This window comes from Poecilia mexicana, unplaced genomic scaffold, assembly GCF_051168715.1.
Source record: "Poecilia mexicana isolate PSO_F unplaced genomic scaffold, ASM5116871v1 scaffold_22, whole genome shotgun sequence".
In the NCBI taxonomy this organism is placed as follows: Eukaryota; Metazoa; Chordata; class Actinopteri; order Cyprinodontiformes; family Poeciliidae; genus Poecilia; species Poecilia mexicana.
In genome coordinates, this window is record NW_028263391.1 from 2,632,818 (window position 1) to 2,656,676 (window position 23,859).

The following is a 23,859-nucleotide window of genomic DNA, read 5'->3' on the forward strand; positions in this document are numbered from 1 at the left end:
TGAGCCTGACTGAAATGCTGGTGTAAAACTTAAGAGAAGGCATATATGTGCATTTAGATTAAAGCTGCAGTATGTTACTTTTAATAAAAAGTATGTTTTACAACTGTCATAATGTCGTGTGACAGTATAGTATGAGACAGTTAATATGTGAGCTCCTTTACCTTCGCCAGTGCTCCGAATACTAACTAGAAACAACCAATCAGAATCAGGAGGAGGGTCTTAACGCTGTCAATCAGCTCTCCCTGTGGCACTGCCCATCCTCTTTGTCCCCCCATGCTCTCTGCTAGAGCTAGCATAGCATGTCATGAATGCTAGGTTAGTTAGCATGTCCATTAATGACGACGGATAAACGCCTTTCCTAGAATGGTAAGTTGCTTCTCTGCCATTAGCTTGTTTAGCAGTGAGGACATGAGGTTGATTGACAGCACTAGGACCCGCCTCCTGGCTTTGATTGGTTGTTTTTTGGTCGGGAGAGGTGTTCAGACGCCAATAGTAGCTCAGGGAGAAGGTGGAGGATGTTGATCTGTTCACAGATTATGTCTCATATTGTCACGACATCAGGCCAGTTTTAACATATATATAAAAAACATTTTTTAATAGAAGTTACATACTGCACCTTGAATGTTATGAGAGCAAATTGAAGCCTCCTAAGCAGTCATTATTTCTTTACACTTGGAGCTCACAAAGATGTTGCGCTGTTTGTGTGAGAGCATATTGGCCATGGACACTTATTAGCTGAAGCTCTTTTTGTGCAGTTCTTCAGCTAATCTGAAGATCACATAAACTTTGAAGATTTGTAGATACTGACTGCAGAATGTTGGTGACCTCTGCTCACTGTGTGCCTCAAAGCAGTCAGTCACTGGTCAGGCACTATCAAACTCATTCTTATCATCAACCAAATCTGCATTTGTTGGTGTTTTCATGTCCCTGTAGCTTGCTCACTGTGACTTGCTACATTACATCCGTTGTCATTGGGTCAATGAGTGTGCCCTGCAGCTATTAAGAACATACCCACTAGCTTAAATTCCGAATATGATTGGTTGAACAAATTGTTGATTCATGTGGTTCAGTGTCCTGGTTATTCTAACTAGGATGCAGAATCCCTGGAGAAAGAAAACTCTGCCAGGAGACAGAACATAACTGGCTAGTACATTTCCGTACATCAAAGTATTGCCAACATTCTTATACTTTTGACAATTACTCTATTTCTCAGTTAATCTGATGTATATACTTCCTTTCAGTTTGGAGGTCATTAGACCCAAACAGGCCGGGTGGAAGCTGTACTCCCTTTATTATGTCCAGTAGTTTACTCACTTGTTGGACACTGCAACTTTATATTTAGAAAGAATGATGTGGTTTCTGTTTTTGATTTAAATTGCTTGACTACCATCAATAGCCTCTACGGACATGTTAAACAGAATAAGTGGCAGCTGCTGAATCAAACAGATGGCCTTTTTCAGTCTCTCCTCACACTGAAGTCAGAGCAGAATGGGTAAAAATATAAATAGAGTTTGGTGCAGAAGGAGGAGAGTCATGTGAGAGGAGGACAGACTGAGTCAGAGCTGAAGTTTTCTGCTGTTAGCTTAGCACTGAGCTTCACAACAAACAGCTTTAAGTTCAGGCTGATAAACAGTTTGAATGGCTGATGAGCTGAGCATCTTCCTAACGCTTTGGTCAGATCACACCAGGACACTTAAAAGGAGCATGGAGCATGAAGTAAGTGTTTGTTTGATCAAAGTCCGTTACTGTACTCCCTCAGCAGATGAACTCTTTTAAGTGAAGACTAGTTTGTCTCGGAGACAAAATGGAAAGCAGTTTGTTGCGTAAGGGAACTGTTACATCTGTACTTGGAGCTCTAAAGATCTGGATTTATGACTTTCATACTGGTATAAACTTGGCTAGAACAGCTCACAAGATGACTTCATCCACAGTTAGACAGGGAGCCATCCATCCATATGTCCCTTCTTCCATCCATCTGTCCCTCCATTTATGCTTCCATACACAAATGTACATGTATTTGCACTGTGAAGTTAAACTGATATAATCTGAAGAACACCTACTTAGTACCTTTGCACCAAGAGATTATGCAAACTCTTCAACAGAGAGATTACACAAGATCCAAACCCAAGATGGCAGGAGCGCCAACTGCAGCTACACTGTGCTGCTCAAATGCATTAGAGATACAAATAAATGCAAAAAATCTCCAATATAAAACAGATATTTTGAGTAATATGTCAAAATCTTTATTAAACAGATGCACACAAATCCAAAGAGGTACAATTAAAAGTGATTAGTATATAAACTTCATTATGATTAGCAAAAAGATGACAATTTTATGTCCTTTTTCTGATCTATATGTGTATGTATATGGGGAATATATTTTTATTGCAATATAAGTCATCTAATATTAAAATATCAAAGTACAGTAAAATACAGACACGTGATTTCTTCTTTTTTGCTTGAATCAAACTCAGCAGCATTGTGGATCACCTGAATTCAGATGTTTTAGGGCACCATAGCAAAATGCAAAAGTTTCTGATAATTCTCTTTAGATTTGTCAAACTGCATGGAAAATATAGCCAAGGACCCCAAAAATAACCATGGAAATGTATCCAAATTTGATTCTTAAGAATTCCTCCTGGAAGCATACATAAAGTAAAAAAAAGTAGCTCAAACACTGAACCCTGTGGTACTCCTTAGGATTCTCAACAACATGAACAAACTGAAACCTGTCAGATGTGGTTCCCTTCATTCAAACAAAATGTTTCAAACACAGTCAGTTGTATCGAAAAACAAAAAAAAACAAAAAACAAATTCAATAATAATATGAATCATTTTAACTCGTACTATAATAACATATTCTACTGTCTCCCATTTTCCTCTGGCTTGTCTCAGCGCTGCCAGTTGCTTTGTGAATTGATTGGTGGGTCAGAGGTCACCATCATGTGTCCATAGGTTCTGCTTTAAAGGAAATGTATAACCTGTGGCGTCTACTATCAATACTGGTTAACATTGTTTGTATAGCAATGTGATCCTCTACCACAGAAATCCAGAATAGAACAGAGGGAGGATCAAACCTTTTCTCAAAGAGTGATGTAATGATGGCTGTGGAAGAGCAGACCTGTTCCAAAGTTCTGTAGTTGCTTTGGTGTGTAACACCTCTAAATTTATACAAATTCTTGTTTTTCCTATTCCAAAGTATTTTGGGAATTGTAGTTTTTATCTCTAGTGCAAAGTTGGTCACTGCTGTTTGGAGGAATGGGGAGAGATGAGAAGGTATGTCTGTCATTGTCAGAAGATCAGTCTCAATCTAAAGAGATGAGACAAACCTGAGTTTGGCACTTTTACAGATCGGGGGAAGTTCTGGCTGGAGTCTCCGTCCATCTCTGTTGGAGTTGTTGAGACTAACTGGAGAATAAATATATTATGAAGCTACACCAAAATAACGTCTGACCTTTGCATTGCAGGTGACGTTGGAGAAGGTTCTTGGGATCACATCTCCAGGAAACCGAGCGCTGGCCTGTGACCCGCGTACTGGACTGCTGGCGTATCCTGCTGGGTGAGTAATTCACAGTGTATGGATGGGATGTGGGCGGGGCCTGTGTGATGATGGTAAAAGTTGCTGGGATGTGATGTAGCAGCAGTAAAGAATATTAAGAAGTTGAAATAAACCAAACCATATTAAAAAGATTAGGAATGGGAATTATTTTCACATTTTTAAAATAGTTTTATGATAAAGATGCACTGGGCCAATCTCTGATCTGCCGATAAAAGTTTTATCTAGTTTTTGATGTCTTTTTAAATACTATGTGTAAAAATTAAAGATTTTTTTTATATACTTTTTGATTAAATTTAAAATGTAACTTTTTTATTAGCACTAAGAGTTACAGAGTTGACACTCTCTGCCTCACTAATATCTAGAAATACAGTACGATGCTCCACATATCTGTTCAAATAAAATCAACTACAAGAATTATAACATTTCACTCTTTGGTTGGAGATCTTAAATTTTAGAAATTCCCTGTATCATAAAATATTGGTTTAGAATTCCAAACACAGAAATCCAGTATAGAATCACAAACAGTAATTCTGCTAATTCTAAAGCAGTACAGCAAAACGGTATTTCAGAAAGCTAAATTTTCACAATACTTTACATCATAATTTATATGCTGAATAATGTTGTTAGGTATTGTATTTATGTTTCTTCTCTACTGTATGTATTTTATTTTGTTCCTGGGTGTTTCTTGCTCAAAATGAAGTTATAGGGCAAAGAAAACGTGGGAAGAGGAAACGGAACTGCTGCCTAAACAGTCTTGGCCCCCTTCAAAATAAGAGCATAAATATAAACATCCACTTGAAGAATGCTTAGCTGTCAATAATAAAAACCTCCACTCATGGGTCAAATTTAATTCAACTGAAAGTTTAAAAACAACCAATTAAATTAGTGTTTTAGAATTTATCAGGAAAAATTTAATTATGGTAAGCTAAGTGCGCTACATGTTCTCAAAGTCAGCTAAAGAGCTAAACAAAAAATGAGCTCCTCTCTTAGCGCTTTAACAGATTAACTGATTAGCAAATCTGTGAATTGATTGTCACAAGATATTTTCTGTGAAATCACTTAAGAAAAAAATATCTGAGAGCAAAAAAATTCTGATTTGCATTTTATGTAGTAGTAGTTAAATCATGTATTAATTTGTTGCAACTATAAATAAGTCTTAGGTGCAGCGTGCATTCATTTGGCACGCATTTAAAACCTGGAAAAGAACCATTGTTGTTTTTTAGAAGAATGCTGGTGTCCACGGATCAGCTGTGTTAACTGCTGTACCTCAACACTGCAAAACCAAATTCTCCAATCAGCTGCAGGTATGGGAGGCTATGGAGATTATGATTGGTCGATATGTATTCAGGTTCTACATCAGCTTGACGGCAAAGATTTCAGCTTATTGAGAGTGAAGACTAGAGAGTGGGTTAGTGGAACGGTGTGGGGGAGCAGCAGGGGTGAATCTAGGTCATTCTGGGGAAAAATAAAGAGACATTCATACAACACTGTAAATGTGATGTTTTAAGCAGAGCAGAAGGATTTAATGAGGCTGGGCTTTTCCTCATCGGTTTGATTCTGCAGACATGCTGCACAGTCTGTGTCTGTGTTATGTCACTACTGTCTACATCCTGGGCTGTGTGCAACTAGGCTGCAGTTACAGGCATCTGCTTTAGCAATCTGTCTATAAAATACATCAAACTGTTTTTAAACTTGTTTTTTTTTACTCATCTGAAAAGGGGATGTGATAACAAATAACAGCAAAGACTAAATCAGCTGCATCTGTGTTGTACCATGGGTCCAGTAGCATACAGGAGTAACAGAAGGAGCCGACAGAGCAGAGGCCCCTCCTCCCGCAGCCCCAACCCTCTGCTGCATTGCAGATGTGCTGCAGGACCGTCCAGTTCACAGTCAGGCAAAGAAAATGCTGACTGGATCTTCTTCATCACGTGATGAAGTCCTTTAATACTTCAGCTCTGCATGGTTTCATACAGCAGTCACACAGGCTGCTTTCAGGACACTCAGCTGGAACCTTTTTCAGATCGTCAGCAAACACAGACTTACAGACTTTCTGTTAGAACCCAGAAAGTTTGACCTGAGCTTCAGTCCTAACTTCCTCTGACCCAAAGCAGTCTACACATTTACATCCACAAAGCTGCAATTTAGCTTTCACCTTTATTTCCCCTTTTATGTATTTTACTTTAATATCTTTTGGTGCAACACAGTGACAAAATTCAGGGCAAATTTGTATAGAGGAATAAACTCTCTTTCCTGAGAACTTTATTCACTCAAAACTTGAAAAACGTAGTGCACTTAGCTTCCCATGAATTAATTTAGTAAACTTTCAATTGAATAAGCTTCATTATATTCATGCTTTTATTTTGAACACGCAGCAGTTTCATTTCTTCATTTCTTTATTTCCCCAATAGGGGAAATAAAGGTGGGCTCAGTTTGTATCCATTTAGTGAAAAGAGTATCTAAAGAATATTGATTTATACTATTGATACTATCAAAATATTGATTATTTTTAAAACCTACGTGTTAAGTGGACAGATAAACTGGGTCTGATTTGGCCAAACTAAACATTTCCTCCAGCTGGAGCCTTTAGTTTTTTAGAAAAGTTAGATAGATAATACTTTATTGGTCCCAAAAGGGGAAATTTTGTCTCTCTCAACATAGCTCACAATAATAATAATAATAATAATAATAATAATAATAATAATAATAATAATAATAATAATAGAATACAATTTTTGATGAACCTTTGGCCAAAAAGATGGAAGCTTTTCTTAAGCCTTTTTCAGAAAACAAAACAAACCTTTCACCCCTCTACCTCCCTGACTTCTCCCCCACGATGACGTGCTTCTCCAGCCTCACCCCAATAACATCCCCAAGCCTCCACAAACACACACACAATACTCCATTTTACACCTACAACCCCTGGCAAAAAGTATGGAATCACCAGTGTTGGATGAGCAGTCATTCAGACATTTCATGCTGTAAAACAAACTCGGATCAAAAACATGATACAATATTAAGGTCATTCCAAAGTGCAACTTGTTGGCTTTCAGGAACACTCAAAGAAATGAAGAGAAAACATTGTGGAAGTCAGTGAATGATACTTTTATTGACCAAACACAGGGAAATAAATATGGAATCACTCAATTCTGAGGAAAAAAGTATGGAATCACTCAAATTGGAGGTAGAAAAAAGGACACACCCAGTCTATTTCCTTTCCCTAAATGGACACCTGCCCCAGATTAGATGTGCCCGTTAGTGTGCAGTTCAAAACACCTGCAGTCATGACACCTTGGAGGGCTGCTGGACGAAGTGGAGTGGCGAGAACCATGACTCCAACAAGAGAAATGTCCCTTGAAACAAAAGAGAGGATTGTGAAACTTCTTGAAGAAGGTAACCCTTCACGCATGGTTGCTAAAGATGTGGGCTGTTCACAGTCAGCTGTATCCAAGATATGGTCCAAACACAAACAGCATGGAATGGTTGTTAAAGCCAAGCGTACTGGTAGACCAAGAAAGACATTAAAGCGTCAAGACAAACAACTAAAGGTCATTTGTCTTGAAAACCAAAAAAGTACAACTAAACAGATGAAGCATAAATGGGAGGAAGCTGGAGTCAATGTATGTGACCGAACCGTAAGAAATCGCCTAAAGGAGGTGGGATTTCAATACAGGAAAGCTAAATGAAAACCAGCATTGACACCTAACCATAAAAGAACAAGATTCCGATGGGCTAAGGAGAGGCAATCATGGACTGTGGATGACTGGATGAAAGTTGTCTTCAGTGATGAGTCAAGAATCTGCATTGGACAAGGTGATGATGCTGGAACTTTTGTTTGGTGCCGTTCCAGTGAGATTTATGAAGAGGCCTGCCTGAAGAAAACAACCAAATTTCCACAGTCCTTGATGATATGGGGCTGCATGTCAGGCAAAGGCACTGGGGAGATGACTGTGGTTAATTCTTCTATCAATGCACAAGTTTACATTGACATTTTGGACAGTTTTCTCATCCCTTCAATTGAACAGATGTTTGGAGATGATGAAATAATTTTCCAAGATGACAATGCATCGTGCCATAGGGCAAAAACAGTGAAGGCATTCCTTGAAGAAAGACACATTCAGTCGATGTCATGGCCTGCAAATAGTCCAGACCTCAACCCAATAGAAAACCTGTGGTGGAGATTGAAAAAAATGTTCCACAAGAAGGCTCCAACCTGCAAAGCTGATCTGGCAACTGCTATCAAAGAGAGTAGGCACCAAATACTGTTTGTCCCTCATCAAGTCCATGCCTCAGAGACTAAAAGCTGTTATAAAAGCCAAAGATGGTGCAACTAAATACTAGTGATGTATTTTGAATGGTCTTTTGTTTATGTGTTTTTCATGATTCCATACTTTTTTCCTCAGAATTGAGTGATTCCATATTTATTTCCCTGTGTTTGGTCAATAAAAGTATCATTCACTGACTTCCACAATGTTTTCTCTTCATTTCTTTGAGTGTTCCTGAAAGCCAACAAGTTGCACTTTGGAACGACCTTAATATTGTGTCATGTTTTTGATCCGAGTTTGTTTTACAGCATGAAATGTCTGAATGACTGCTCATCCAACACTGGTGATTCCATACTTTTTGCCAGGGGTTGTAGTACCAAGTTTGAATGGAAATAAAAACAGAAAACCATTCAACTGTGTTAAAAACAAGCACCAGTCTTACATAAAGCACCATAAAAACGCCTGGCGGTGAAGCCCACTGTCTCCAGAGTACATGACGCTGTAGAAGATAATTGCAGTGAGGAATGTTGGTTTATAGAAACAGTGTGAAAGAAAGGTGACTATAATGCTGCTGATGTTGCAGCTTTCACACCTCCAGTCAGACTCAGCATAACTTTGCTTCACACAGCCCACTGACTCTCACAAGGTTCTGTGTGTGTGTGTTTTAGCATTTCTCACCTTGGGAGGCCAGAAGGCTTTCCAAGGTGAGAATAGAAATAGGTCTTTCTATTTTCACATTGACTTCCACTCATTTTTCATTCATTTTATAGCCTAACCATTGTCCTAATCGTAACCATTACATGATTAACCCAAGGCAACTTCAACTCAGTTCACACCTTAGTGTCATGATTTGGCGGTTTTGTGATGATGAGAACGAACGCAGGGACCCAGCTTGAGATGATGAAAAGTTTAATAAGAAAGTGGCTCAAAACAGTCCCGTTCAGGCAGCATGGCAGAAGGCTTAGCAACAGCTAAATACCGGTATCAACTGAAAATACAAGACTGAAAACGAGAGCTGAGTCGACACAGGACTTATCAGTTCTACTGTGACGACTACTGACGGTGACACACAAACACACAAAGATCTGACAAAGAACAGAGACAACAGGTGGGCTTAAATACACAGGGAGTAATCAGGGGGACTAGACACACCTGGGAAACAAAAAAAGAGCAAACAGGACATCACAGACTCACAGGGGAACAGAACTAAATAAACTCAGAAAAACCTAGAAATAAATCCACAAAAAACGCAAATCCTCACACTTAGTCCTAAACCTAATCTAAAAACAGCAGTTTTCCTTATGGGGCCCAAAGCCTGAGCCCCATAAGGAGCAGTGAATCTTGCCAGCATAGTACTTGTTGGAAAAATGGTTTGTGTAACTTTTTGCACCACAACATTGAGCCTGTGGGCGTTGGAGCATAAGCTGCAGCAGATTCACTCTAACTTGAATCAGACGTGTTCAGCCAGGAGCCAGGGCTGCTTAGAAAACTCTTTACTAGCTTTGGAAGGGAAGCCCAGCCCCGATTCCCAGCACCAGGTCATAATTAAGCTCAGTGTGTCTAGAGAGTTGTGGTTGAGCAATGAAATGGAAATAACAATGCAATGTCAGGCTTATTCATCAGGCATATCATTATGACTTCAGAACATCTGTTATCATCCATATGTAAAAACAGCTGGAAACTGGTCATACATTCCACAAAGAGTCACCCCTCATCTTCTCTGTCAACCTTTTAACACTAGGGCCTTGTGGGAAAGTCTGAAAGGACGTGACCTACAAGCTCCACAGATGATCTGATTTGAAGGTATCAATTTAAAAGAAACCAAATCTGCTGAAGTCTCTTCCCAAAATTCACGGGGGCCAGAAATTCTGTTGGTAACGTCTTATCCTGTGTAGTCCTATACACCCACAAATGTATTTGTTTGAAAGTCAGTGGGTTACATCCAGTCTTCACCTTCAAAGCAATCTATTGTCAGGAGCGAGCACTAGGCAACAGTGCTAGGCAACAGTGCTGCTAGTGCTTGCTCCTAGCACTAGCACTGGATCACTAACACTAGCACTAGGACGGATTCTTCTTAAGGGAATCCCTTAAGGAAAAAAAATATTAAAATAAAGAGGTTTTTTTGTTGTTCTTCTGCTTCCTTTGCCTGCCAGCTTGTTTTCATTTTTCTCTCTCACTCGCCTCCTTTCTGTTTGTCTCGCTCAGCCTTTGAACTCTGTATGATCCTGTGTTTCTCCAGGTGTGTCATCATCCTGCTGAATCCTCGCAAGAACAAACAGCAGCACATCTTGAACAGTTCCAGGTAAAATGACCCCTGACCTCTACATCTGCAGCCCAAACTAACACATCCAATCATCTACAGTACTATGAACAGGTTATCCTAGAGGAAGTCACTTTTCTGTGTACAGTGATAGAGAAAGGTTTACATCCACTCATTTACGGCATTAATTACCTTATTTATTTGTGCTTGTAATGGAACTTTTCTGTTTTTTTCCAACAAAATGATGATCCAATAAAGTATTTATTTCCCTTAAATAATTTAGCATTTTGACGTTCTCAAAAATGTTTGTGTGAAGCAGTTGAATCTGAAACTGCTCCTCCTATTAGTTTATCCAGAGAAACTGCTTCTAACTTATAAATGATGGAGTACTTATACTTATCTAGAAACTCAAAACAGGAGCATCTAGTGATTCTTGAGAATAGAGACAAAACAGGTCCCATGGATAAAGCACAAAATTTGAATAAAATATACACAAAATATAATTTTTTCAAATATCTGACTAAACTAACCTGGGTCATTTGAGCACAACAATGTATATTTTCCTGGTGTTTGCTGAATATTTTTTTATTTTAAACATTGTAGTCGGTGGATGATGCCTGTAAAATCCCTTGTCCAGGAGCAGAACTCAATACATTATAATAGTTTAAAACAATTAAAGAAATACAAAAATTATATATTATGACAATAATATATTGATAAAATTATCAATATATTGATAAAAGTATCAATTTATTGATACTTTTATAATTATAAAAGTATCATAATTATTGATTTAAAAATCATTTTTAGATATTTTCCAACTCCATTGAAATTTGTCCCTAGTTTTTGTCAACACTGTCAGACATGAAAAAAATGTTAAAAAATCAGGCATTATTGGGGGGCACCAGAACTTCTGAGGACCCCATGACGTTGTCTTTTCTCTTCCTTTGCTAGGAGGGCTAGTTAGCTCCGGTTAGCTTAAGTTATTCTTTAGTTTTTTCTTCTGTTTTATTCCTAAGTTGTTTGTCACAACCATGATGTGTCAACACCATAACTGACAATTTACAAAACTTTGATGAAATTTTGTGAAATAAAAGCTTAATTTTGGTATATTGTAAAGATTTCATGGACCTGATGAGCTACAATATGGCCTCCTTCAGAATAACATCATATAAATTGAGGTAGTTTGGCATTTCGTCAACTCTGTCAGATGTCAACTAAATCAGAGTTTTTCTGACTCTTTTAGTGAAATTGTTGTTAAATCTCACTTAAATGTGCAATTAATTCATTTTAATGTATTTTACATTAAATTGCATTTCTTCACATGTATCAAGTTTTTCATTTTACTCACTAGTTTGTCACCACCTTCAGTTCTGTGTCAACTCCGTCAGATGGACTTTTTGTTGTTTTTTGTTTTAAATATTTCTTTTGTTTCTTGAGAAGCATTTGTCTGTAAATTGAGTAAAAATATCACTAATATGGTATTTTAAAAATCATTTTAGATTTATTTTTGTCAGATGGTGATGACAAAGTTCTGGGTCAGGTCGATTAAAAATTAATTTTAAAAAAATGTTGCAACTGGGAGCCTGCACCTTAGCATCTTTACATTTCCAAAACATTATTTGTCATATTTGCATACATAAGGTTGAGAAATAATAAAAAAAAATGTGGGAAAATTAAAACCCATTTTGTCCCTATTCTCAAGAATCACTGTTGGGGTGAGTTGAGTGTTCACTGTTCTGAACAGTGAAGTATATAGATATACTTCACTCAACCCAGAACAGGAATCAGACCTATTAGTTAGAGCAAAAAGATTCCAAGAAACTCCAATTAGTTTATACAGAGAAACTCCTGGTGTATCTAATCTTATTCTGCTTAGCAACCCAGAACAGAAACATTTAGTTTTATACTTCACTCAACCCAGAGCAGGAATTTGAACAAACGTAGAATCCAGAGAAGCTATTTTTCTTTTCTATTAGTTTATCCAGAGAAATTCCTATTACTTTATAAATTATGGAATAGTTTTTGTTTTTCTTTTGCTATTATTTTGTCTAACTCATGAAATGCACTTTGAATGGCATTGTTGCTGAAAATGTGCTATATAAATAAAATTGCCTTACCTTATTTACTTAAAAGATCGGAATCATATTATAATCAGATGAGTGTGTATGTGTGTGTGCAGAAAGGCGATCACTACATTGGCATTTTCTCCTGATGGGAAATATGTCGTAACGGGAGAGGTGAGTGTTTGTCGACCTCCACATAAAAACATCACAGAACGCAGGGTTGAGTTTTCCTGAAGATGATTCTCATGTTTTTGTTTTTCCTGCTCCGTCTCCCTCAGAGCGGTCACATGCCAGCGGTTCGGGTCTGGGAGGTGTCGGAGCACGCTCAGGTCGCAGAGCTGCAGGAACATAAATATGGAGTGTCCTGCGTGGCGTTTTCTCCCAACGGGAAGTACATCGTCAGCGTGGGCTACCAGCACGACATGATGGTCAACGTGTGGAACTGGAAGGTACGCCTGCAGCCGGTGGGCAGGCACCGGGGGAAACCAATCACTCATCCCACCTGTTAACATGTTCTCTTGTGTGTTGGTCAGAAAAACGTGGTGGTGGCAGCCAATAAGGTCTCCAGCAAAGTGACGGCCGTCTCCTTCTCATACGACAGCTCCTACTTTGTTACTGCTGGTAACCGACACGTTAAGTTCTGGTACCTGGACCACACCAAGACCTCCAAGGTTCAGTGTGAACACTAATGTCGTTATGACCAGCTGAGAGTAGAACTGGAGCAGACTGTAGCCATTGTTTGTGTGTCTACAGTTGAACGCCACCGTTCCCCTGCTGGGCCGTTCAGGGCTGCTTGGAGAACTACGGAATAACTTCTTCAGCGACGTGGCATGTGGCCGCGGGCGACAGTCCTCCTCCACCTTCTGCATCACTTCCTCAGGTCTGCTGTGTGAGTTTAATGACCGAAGGCTGCTTGACAAGTGGGTGGACCTGCGGGTGAGTCCAAGGATGTTTAAGGAATCTTAAGGATTTCAAAAATTACATTCCTTTATTCTCTGTAGATGCACATCAGCAGTATTTGGGTTGTTTTTCTGTTCATGATTTCTTATTTTCCACCCTTTGGCTGAAAAGAGATGTGCTGTCATTACAAAAATGTCAGTTGCACTAAATCTTAACAGAGTTAGTTTCTAGAATAACATCCGAAGTTTTGAACATCACAGAGCTCTGTTCAATTCGTCATCTGGACATGGAAACATTTCAAGACATGGACGTCCATCTAACCTGACTGAAAGACAAGAACAGCATCAATCAGCCTCATGGTGACTCTGGAGCAGCTGCAGAGAAAGGCCTTAAAAAAACCTGTATCAGTCGATCAATGAAAGCATTCAAGGAGTGTAAAAACTTTTCAGTGTTTCGCTCAAAATCACCCATCGTCTCCTGAGCCGATCCATCAGGTTTATCCTGCTGCAGCAGCACAGATCTTGTCCTAGCATGTCATTGGCTTAATAGCAGTGTGTGCATATACGTGTGTGTGTGTGTGTGTGTGTGTGTGTGTGTGTGTGTGTGTGTGTGTGTGTGTGTGTGTGCGTGTGAGTGTGTGTGTGTGTGTGTGAGTGTGTGTGTGTGTGTGTCGCTGAGGTGATGTGAATTTCGCTCTAAAGTGAACTTCCTCTGCTTTCCCCTCTGCTTCCTGTGCAGAGAATCGACTCTGCTTGTGTAAGTCCTGTCTCACCTGGAATCACTTTCCTCAGGCTGTCATTTCTCACTCCAACATTTTCTAAATACTTTCTTTTTATTTTGATCCACAACCTCATACTCCATCATGAGATGCTTCACAGAGAATCCTCCTCACAGCTACCAGCGTCACCGTTCACTCATTTTGATGCGATCCAGGGCTCGCCCAGCCAAACTGCCCAGATCAACACAAGAAAGTTCATTGTTTGTCTCCGAAGACTAACTGGGCGGAAGATATCAAAAGACCCACTTTCTTCCTCTCACCCTCATTGCTCATATCAAAGCATGCATTCATGACTGGCTCGCCAACTGAACTAAGCCGACTGATGAATAAACCCGCTCTGATTACCGAGCTCCATCGGTTCAGCATTGTCCGCCGGCTTCATCCTGTTTTATCAACTGTTCTAGGGTTGTTGGCTTTTTCCCCTGCGGTCATGTAGTAAACTAAGCTGCTTCATGGAACATGTTTCCATCTCTGAGTTTCTAAGCATGTCTGTCTGTCTGTGTGTGTGTGTGTGTCTCTAGTCGTCTCAGGCCACCTGTCTGTCTGTCACCGAGGAGTTTATCTTCTGCGGTTGTTCTGATGGGACGGTACGAGTCTTCAGTCCTGTCAACCTGCACTTCCTCTGCTCTCTGCCGCGCCCCCACTGCCTGGGCGCTGACATCGCCTCTGTAGTGGAAGCCAGGTAAACCCACCTAAAGCTGGAACTGTTAATCGATTATTGAAATAATTGTCAACTGGTTTTAGTAACTGAATAATGGAAAGTCTGAGAGGTTTGTGAGAGAACACTGGAGAACATCAGCGTCATGGAGACCAATGAACGAGCAGCCAGTCAGCAGCCGGTCAGGGAGAAAGTTCTGGAGAAGTTTAAAGCAGAGTCATGATTTTCAACAACATCCCAGAACTCTGATCAATCTTGTCCTAGCATGTGTTGCAGAATGAAGGCAACACAACTCTAAATACATAAAACCCAGTATAATAGACATAAATTATTGGTTGTAACTGAAGAAAAGGGTTTTTTTCCCCTGTAGTTCATAATCAGACTCACGGTCAGACTCACGGTCTGCTTTTAGGTCTCATTCATACAAGGTCATTCTGAGGTCAGCTGATCACTGGACAGCAATCTATTTACTTCTGTTCTTCTCATCCTCCTCTTCTTCAGTCAGCTTTTCTCCTCCAGCGAAGACTCTCGTTACCCAGACACCGTAGCTGTGACCTTCGACCCCACCAATCGCTGGCTGTCCTGCGTCTACAATGACCACAGTCTTTATGTGTGGGACGTCCAGGAGCTCCGCAGGGCAGGGAAGCTCTACTCGGCCCTCTACCACTCATCCTGTGTATGGGGCCTCGAGGTTCGTGTTCTGTTCTTCCTCATCTTGCTCTAATATGAGTCATAATAATAAGATGGAAACAGCTGTGTCTTTTCCTTGTGACTTTTAGTCATGATTCTGGGAATGACCTTGTACTTTGGAATAATCCTACACTATGGCATGAAGGAATTGAAACAATGAGTAGGCAGGAAAAGCAACTGAAGAGTCCAGCAACCAATGAGGAGCTGAAATACTGGAGGTTGATTACTGAGAAGATGCAGGTAGTTGATTATAAACGGAGCACAGCTGGGAGAGAAGGCCAACAGGTAGACTGAGGGAGGATGAATCAAACATTTGGAAGCTAGACTAAAGAGTTAAATTTGCATCAGTTCACACTCTGTTCCAAAATAGAGTGTGAACTGTAATGCGCACCTAAAATTTTTTATTTTTTTTTCCAACTGCCCAAAAACCCTATAAGAAGATAGAAAAGAGTTAAAGTTTCCGGATTACATCTGAGTCTGGTTGATGGTGGTAATGCACTGAGATTGTAAGCTGTTGATAAATTCTATAGAAGAAGATGAACAACTTCACAAGTTTGGCCAACATGTAAAAATAGTTCAACTTCATTCAGTCAGTGCATTTAGGAGTGGAACAGCCAATATAAAATAAATAAAAAAGAAACTGACAAAAACAATAGGATTACTGCTTTAGTCAAACATGTAAAAATAAACTGTAACAAACCTTCCTTTCTTTCTTTCTTTCTTTCTTTCTTTCTTTCTTTCTTTCTTTCTTTCTTTCTTTCTTCCTTTCTTTCTTTCTTGAATTCTAAATATAATGTAAAATAAATAACACTGGTCAACAGCCAAAAAAATTTCTGGGGTTTTTCAACTGTTGAGATGAATCCAAAAATCACTTTTGGTTTTGCTCAATCAGGTCAACTTTCTGAACTATGGAGCAACATGAGTGTCAAAATGAATGACTTGTTCTGACATCTGGATCCATTTCCTGAGAATCTGATCAAAAACATAGAACAGGAGGAGAGATTCCATCAGGAAAGAAAGAGACGGAGAATTTAACACAATGAAGACGACTTACCCTTATTAGTGTTTTTTGGATGAGAAATATGAATGGAAATGATAATGTCACAAAAATGTCATCAATTTAGTCAGAAGATCAGATTTCTCTCCATCAAATTAGAATAAAAACCTGACCTGACTGAGAAAAATGGATGCTATTTTTGGATCCAGCAGTGCAAAATAGTCCTAATTCAGTTGAAAAAACATAGACGACTTCCAAAAGATATTTTTTGAAACCTTGTGTAATAATTATAATTAGATTGAATAGATCTGGCCTTACGAGCTGGACACATTGTCATGATACTCAATCTAGAATTTTCTTTAACAACTGGACAACAAATATTAATATTGGATGAGTGCATCTTTAGTTGTGACAAGATTATAAAGTTGTGTGTCGTCAGCATATGTATGTTGGAATATTTTGTAGTGCTCTATAGGTTGAGCTAGAGAATTCATGTGGATGTTGAACAAAAATGGTCCTAGAATAGAGCCTTGATGAGCCTCATGTGATCAGTGGGGTGTAACCCATCCTGCCTCTCTGACTCCTGCAGGTTTACACAGAGGAAGGAGGAGCAGGTGAGGCGCAGCTCCCACCCGGCTCCTTCTTAACCTGCTCCTCTGACAACACCATCCGACTGTGGAACACCGACAGACACAGTGTCCTCCACAGGAACATCCTGAGCAACGTACGTGAGCACACGCACGCACGCACACACACACACACACACACACACACACACACACACGCACACACACACACACACACACACACACACACACACACACCTGTACAACCACTCCTCTGAACCACAGTTGAACATCTGCCTTCTCCCCCATCAGGACCTGCAGAAGGTCCTTTATGTGGACCACAATATGAGCAGCCTCCTGGACATGGACAGCATCACAATAGCCGCTGCCAACTCAGAGAAGGCGGGGTCATCTGTGTCAGAGGGACAGCAGATGGACCAGAACCGAATGGGCATTAGGACTCTGAGAGTCAGCCCAAGTGGGAAACACCTAGCCTCTGGAGATCGCATGGGAGTCCTCAGGTAAGCACATAGTAAAAGATCTCCCAAGCTTTCATGGCTCTGTATATGTTTGGATTGATGTATGTGTGTGTCTGGACGTGTGTGTGTGTGTCCTAGGATCCACGATCTGGAAAGCATGGAGGAAATCTTGAATGTTCAAGCTCACGACTCAGAGATTCTCTGCCTGGAGTTCTCTAAACCAGACACTGGTGAGAGTCAGAAGTCACACACTGCCATGAAATCTTTTCAACATTTAGGAAACTCCAGGGTGTGTTTGATTTGATTTATATGATACACCAACACAAAGTAGTGCTTCATTTTGAAGTGAAAGCAAAAATGTTAATTGGTTTTCAAGCTGATTTGCAAATATTGTGTTGAGCTCCTGGAGCTCCTGAACATAAAGACTGTGAAGCACATTCATGCAGTCAGAGCTGCAGCTTTGCTCCACTGTTGCTGCATTAGCAGATGTGCGTCAACCAGATGAAGTACTCAGTGTGGGAGTTTTTTAATATTTGAACGCAGGATAATGATTACTGTATAAAATGCAAATATTGAAATTAACGATCCAAAGAATCAGAAATGTGAACTCAATAAAACAACAGCAGACATGTAATTTGATAACCTCGAATTAACATTAAAGAATCTCAACACTAAGTTCTGCTAAACTTTCGGTACTAAAATCATTCCTACAGAAAAATCAGAAATCAGAAATAAGAGACGTTTGTTGACATACACATAAAAAAGGAATTATATCTATGTCATAAAATTGTATGTGTTTGATTGCATCCTGTGTGTGTATGTGTGCGTGTGTGTTTATTTGTGTGTCAGGGCTCCAGCTGTTAGCCACTGCCAGTCGGGACCGTCTGATCCACATCCTGGATGCAGCCAGAGAGTACAGCCTGGTTCAGACTCTGGATGAACACTCGTCCTCCATCACTGCCGTCAGATTTGCTGGTCAGTTGCTGGAAACTCTGGTTAGGCGTGTTCTGCTGTGCACTGCCATTCAGCTGGCTTACAGAAGACTGCTTCGCCTTTCTTGCGCAGAACATAGAGCAGTTCACCTGGATGGAAAGATTTTCAGATGTTAAGGAACAGCAGTTGCAGCTCACTTCAGAGCCGGTGGTCGTTAATCTAACATCAGCTGGTTCTACATGTGTGACTTTAAAAACAGAGTAGAGCAGAAAATGAGTCATATTCTTCACCATAACAAGGTTCCTACAGAGTCTAGAAAAACCTTGAATTTGTTGTTTTCCAGATCTGGGTAATTATGGGAAAACGATAATGATGCCTTTTTTCTTTGTTTCCTTGTTCCTGTCTTTTTTTAAAAATCTGTTTCTTTCCTTCTTTACTTCTTCATTCCTTTCTTTCTGTTTTTCTTTCTTTCTTAAAAGAAAAACTTCTTTCTGTCATTCCCTTTACTGTCCTCCCTCCATTCTTTCCTTATAATGGTTGCTTCCTCCCTTATGCACTTCTTTCTTTTCCTTTCTTCCTTATGTCCTAAAATCAGGTCAGTTAGCTTTTGTCTTTCTTATCATCCTCCCTTGTTTTAGTCTTACCCCCTTTGTTCCTTTGTGTCCTTGTTGATTTTCTATTTGCTGTAGAGGGATCTGAGATAAATTATTTAATTATAAAAGGAAAGGACTGAAAGCTGAAGCTCTAGAATTTGTTCTAAAGTTGATCATACCGTTAGAATCTGACCCTGGTCTGTCTGCCTGTGATCCCTGCTGTGGATTTTAACTTTTCTTCATCATCCCACCAGCCAACGAGGGGAAGGTGTGGATGATCAGCTGTGGAGCAGATAAGAGCGTCTACTTTCGCACAGCTCAGCAGGTAGGAGCCACATTAGTTTCCAGCAAAGAATCACTGGATGATGTTGGAAAATAAAAAGCAGAGAAGGAAAAGTGTTAATATTCCAAAATAAGAGTCTATCTCTTCTATTTACTGCTAGATCAGTTTTATTCACATGTTTTTCCCTTTCTTTCTTTCTTTCTCAGGTGGGAGAGGGTTTGGAGTTCACCCGGACGCATCACGTTGTTAGGAAGACCACTCTGTACGATATGGACGTGGAACCAACCAGGAAGTACGCAGCAGTGGGCTGTCAGGACCGCAAAATCAGGTAGAGCCCTACGCTGCTATGTTTAGACCTCAGGGCCTAAAACTGTGACGTACATGTTGATGTTTCAGTCTCACAGGGCAGACATGATGAGGGAAAACCTTCAGATAAGAAACATTCTTTAGCTTGTTTGTTACACCCAGTCATTTGAGAAAAAAAAAAAAACCCAGATTCACTGGGACGGAAAAGGAAATGAGACTTTGTTTTTGTTTTTATTGAAGTTGCACTGGGATTTCAGTTGTACGATAGCACTACACAGTGACACTTGATGAACCAGTGGCTACTAATAGTTGCTGAAGTCACATTCAACATATTCTAGATATTTCAAAATAAATGCATAAAATTAGTGCATTAACACATAATTTTACTTTATAAAAACCTGTCATATGTTGTGAAAAAAATCCTAAATTCCACCAATCTGCCCAGACTCGTTTTTTCCAGCTCATGTTCAAAAAAGAAGCCATGTTGTGGGAAAACTTGCTCAATCTGCCAGCGCTGCCATTCAGTGTTTTTTGGGTTTTTTTTGTTGTTGTTCTCTGGCAGTGTTACAGTGCCACCAATTGGCCTGGCATATCTACTGCACCATTTTCTGCAGCCCTGCAACCTGGCCTGTGAAAACACATTTGTTCTTAATAGTTTACAAAAATATACTGTGCTCGTCTGTGTGTTCAGGGCCTTCATCTGCAGGTATGTGAGCTGCTGCTGATGATGTTTTTTTTTTTCTGCTTCATCTCTGCAGAATCTTTAACATTGGAAGCGCCAAACAAAAGAAGGTGTATAAAGGTTCTCAGGGGGAGGATGGGACTGTTATTAAGGTAATCAACTGCTGGTTGCCATGGTGATGTTTTAAAGGAACACTAGGTCATCCCCTTCTTCTTCTTCTTCTTCTTCTTCTTCTTCTTCTTCTTCTTCTTCTTCTTCTTCTTCTTCAGGTACAGATCGACCCATCAGGACTCTACATCGCCACTTCCTGTTCAGACAAGAATGTCTCCATCTTTGACTTCTTTTCTGGAGAATGTGTGGCCACCATGTTTGGTCACTCAGGTCAGTGGAATGTGTGTGTTATCCTTCATCTTGTTTCTGTGTTACCTTTTTGAACACATGCCTGAAATCAGAGCAAAGCCGTTCCTTATAGTGAGACTGGTTCCTGTCTGTATTTCAGAGATCGTAACGGGGCTGAAGTTCAGCAGTGACTGCAGACACCTGATCACCGTATCAGGAGACAGGTACCTCTACTATTTATTACTATGAAAATATTTAGGCGTCTGAACTTTCTGAACTTTTTTTCATATTTGTCACTTAACCACAAACTTCAATGTAACAATTTTAGGACAGATCGACGCAAACTAGTGCAAAACTCTGAAGAGAAAAGAAAAATGTCGCAGAGTGTTCAAAACTTTTCCCACATATGAAAATCTTAAAAGTATGGCATATGTGTCTATTTATTCCCCTTTACTCTGATGCCCCTAAATGAAATCTAGAGCTCGCCGAGGTGTCTGGTCCTTTACGTTCACCATAAACACCTACACTGATCCATGTGTGTTTGTTCATGCAGCTGTATCTTTGTGTGGCGTCTGAACCCGGAGTTGACCATCAGGATGAGGCAGCGGCTCACTGACCTTCGACCTTCCAGCAATGTTCCTAACTCCTTCAGTGCATCTGAGCAGAAGGCTGTAAAGTCCAGGTAAGACAGGACCGACTTTGATCAATCGAGTTCAGTCAGTCAGGTTTATTTCTGTAGCACATTTCAGCAACAGAGCAGATCCCATCATAAAAACGACATGCAGTCAACAATTGAGAAAGAAGTAACAGATATTGCATTTTGATGAGTGCCATCATCGAAATCATCAATATACACTGAGTATGTTGGTCAATATTCCATTTTTTATGGTTGAAAAGCAGCTCTAAGCAGGTGGTTTTTAGTCTGGGTTTAAAGGAACTCAGTGTTTTAGCTGTTTTGTAGTTTTCTAGAAGTTTGTTCCAGATTTGTGTTGCATAGAAGCTGAATGCTGCTTCTCCATGTTTGGTTCGGTTCTTGTTGAGATGAGAACCAAGAAAGTAAAGAACATTCAGTCAAGTTTGCCTTCAACAGAAACTTTATTTAAAGAAAGGATGAACAGTTCTAGTTGATTTGCACGTGTTGAACATGTTGCAGTGTTCTGACGTGTTGTTGTGTGTGGTCTGTCTGAGCAGCGGGGCCACGCCCAGTCCTTGTGTGGTCAACCTGTCCTCTGATAGCGACATAGAGGAGGAAGAAGGAGGGATCACCACAGACAGCCCGGAGGAGGCTGCAGGTCAGACATTGCCGTTATCTTCATGTTAGACTTGTTATCAACACAACCTTTAACCTTAAAGTGGTCAAGTAATCTCATCTTTTTATATTCATGTGCTTTTCTTTCAGAAGTATCTGATGAGATGGACAGCAAAGAGATCAGGAATGTAAGTGATTTTTTTTTAGTCTAATATTCCATGTTTAGTTACATAGAGAGAAACTTGCACAACGTTATGCAGTAAACACCTAAAAACAACTAAAACTGATCTAAAAAATCATCTGAACATGACCAATAAGTTCCCATCTCTGGTTTCATTCTGATCTTTGATTTCTACACATTTCCTTTTAAGAGCTGCTGCTTTCAAGATAATTTGCCAGGCTTCCTGCTGTGAGCAGTCATTAAGTATTTGTTAGGATCAGAGGCACCACCACAATGAGCTGTTGAGAGAGCATTAGTCGTAAAACATGAACAAAATGATGACTCAGCGGATATTTTAAACTGGAGGCAAAGTCAGGCAAAGTAATAGAATTGTTTATTTGTATAGTTTAATGTATTTCTAATATTATATATATTAGAAAGGCTTGGGTGGTTAAATGAAAAATCTGCAGAATGTAGCAATTTTTTAAATTCGATTAAAAGAATCAGAATAATCTATAGAATAATCGGTTTCAAAAATAAAGATAGTATTTTTGAGTCGGTTGCCGGTTAAGACTGCTGAAAATTGGCTAATTTTTCCCAGCTGATTTTTTTATCACATCTTCTCCTATAATGACAACAACTTACAGCAGACTAGAAACTCTGTAAACACCATGTGCTCTGACTCATCAGGAGACGTCCGAGGCTCCGCTCCCTCGCCGCCGCTGGTCAAGGAGGACAGCGAGCGCCGACGGTGCCCTGATGGTGAAATCCATGTTAGACCTGAGGCTGCTGGACTCATATTGCCTGGAAGGTCAGGAGGAGCAGGAGGAAGTAAGGCACACACCACATGGCTGAAGGCTTTATGTTGAAAACAAACTCCCTACAATGTGACACAATTGTTACATTTCTACACTTGATCCTGTCCAATCAGGAGAGGGCCTGGGCCTACGCAGACGACTCGACCAGGAGGCAGGATGTGGAGCCGATGATTCATCGGAACAGTGATGAGCTGCAGAGTACAGTTAGTCTTCTAGTCCCCTCTGTGAGGGTGAGAAGCTCTTGATTTCAGTCGAATCCAGTAATGCTTTACCTTGAGGATGTTGGTTGGAATCATAAAAAAAAGCCAAACTCTTTATGGCCAATGCCAAACAGCTTTTGGTTGAGGTAGTGTGATGATGTGGGGCAGCATCTACCTCACTGAAAACAAACAAGGCTTGTTAACTTTGAGGTAGTCTCAGTCCAGAGAGATATGAGGATGAGATTCTGCAGCCATCAGTTATCCCATGTCTCCACTCTTAGGGACTAATCTTTATGCTCCAGGATTTTTCACCACAGACTACCTGCACAATTTAAGAGTGAAGAGTGCAACCTAATACCAGCACTGTGTCTAGCTTAACTTGTGTAGTGTGTCTCATACAGGAAGTCCAAAGGCAGTTCAGGTTGTCATCCTTGAATAGCACAGTTTTGTGTTGTTAGATGGTCTGACGTGGATTGACACAAAATCCACATTCAGACTCCAAAATCAATCTGGTGTCCCAGATTGCCTCCAAATGTGTCCTGCTGAAAGGACTAGTTGTTCTAAGTCACTAATGACTTTACTTTGGTAAAGTAAAGTCATTAGTGACTTTACTTTACTTTACTATATATTCTGTAAAATAAAAGCTAGTAGTGAAATGTGAGACAATAATGAGTCTATGTATTTCATAGGTGATATTTTGTGTTTCCATCTATTTAGGAAGATGATGAAGTGAAGATCAGTCAAAGGCCAGACTACTTCCTACTGTCCCTTCAAAGCCTCGACAGAGAGGATCCAGTTCTATTCCCTGACAAATGGGAGGACAGAATAAGCCTGGTGGGAAGGTAACACACTTCATGGTTTATACAGAACGCCACTAAAGTATTCACACTCTTAAGCTTTTTATTTTTGAACCAGTATCTGGCGGACAGTAGCATATTCTAAAATAGCCAACAACCTCTTCATGCAACAAAACCACCTTTATATTGCTCCAGATTTACTGCATGCGTCTCCACTACGCTCTGCTGCGCACTTCACCGGCAGAGTACAGCTGTAATTGACCATCCACACTTAGAGCACGGAC

The 23,859-nt window shown here is 40.0% G+C and overlaps 1 protein-coding gene across 1 annotated transcript in view; it reads left to right on the forward strand.

The window, feature by feature from the left end:
- Positions 1-23,859, forward strand: part of mapkbp1 (mitogen-activated protein kinase binding protein 1) — a 41,975-nt gene that overhangs the window by 11,416 nt on the left and 6,700 nt on the right. The window contains exons 2-24 of the mRNA XM_014991371.2: positions 3,468-3,559; positions 10,061-10,123; positions 12,264-12,321; positions 12,426-12,596; positions 12,681-12,818; positions 12,901-13,083; positions 14,347-14,507; positions 14,985-15,174; positions 16,760-16,894; positions 17,049-17,257; positions 17,354-17,445; positions 18,065-18,190; positions 18,996-19,066; positions 19,231-19,352; positions 20,089-20,164; positions 20,282-20,393; positions 20,512-20,575; positions 20,905-21,033; positions 21,543-21,643; positions 21,751-21,788; positions 22,451-22,591; positions 22,692-22,808; positions 23,496-23,620. Of these exons, the coding sequence (XP_014846857.2) occupies positions 3,468-3,559; positions 10,061-10,123; positions 12,264-12,321; positions 12,426-12,596; positions 12,681-12,818; positions 12,901-13,083; positions 14,347-14,507; positions 14,985-15,174; positions 16,760-16,894; positions 17,049-17,257; positions 17,354-17,445; positions 18,065-18,190; positions 18,996-19,066; positions 19,231-19,352; positions 20,089-20,164; positions 20,282-20,393; positions 20,512-20,575; positions 20,905-21,033; positions 21,543-21,643; positions 21,751-21,788; positions 22,451-22,591; positions 22,692-22,808; positions 23,496-23,620 (2,714 nt within the window). The remainder of the gene's footprint in view (positions 1-3,467; positions 3,560-10,060; positions 10,124-12,263; positions 12,322-12,425; positions 12,597-12,680; positions 12,819-12,900; positions 13,084-14,346; positions 14,508-14,984; positions 15,175-16,759; positions 16,895-17,048; positions 17,258-17,353; positions 17,446-18,064; positions 18,191-18,995; positions 19,067-19,230; positions 19,353-20,088; positions 20,165-20,281; positions 20,394-20,511; positions 20,576-20,904; positions 21,034-21,542; positions 21,644-21,750; positions 21,789-22,450; positions 22,592-22,691; positions 22,809-23,495; positions 23,621-23,859) is intronic.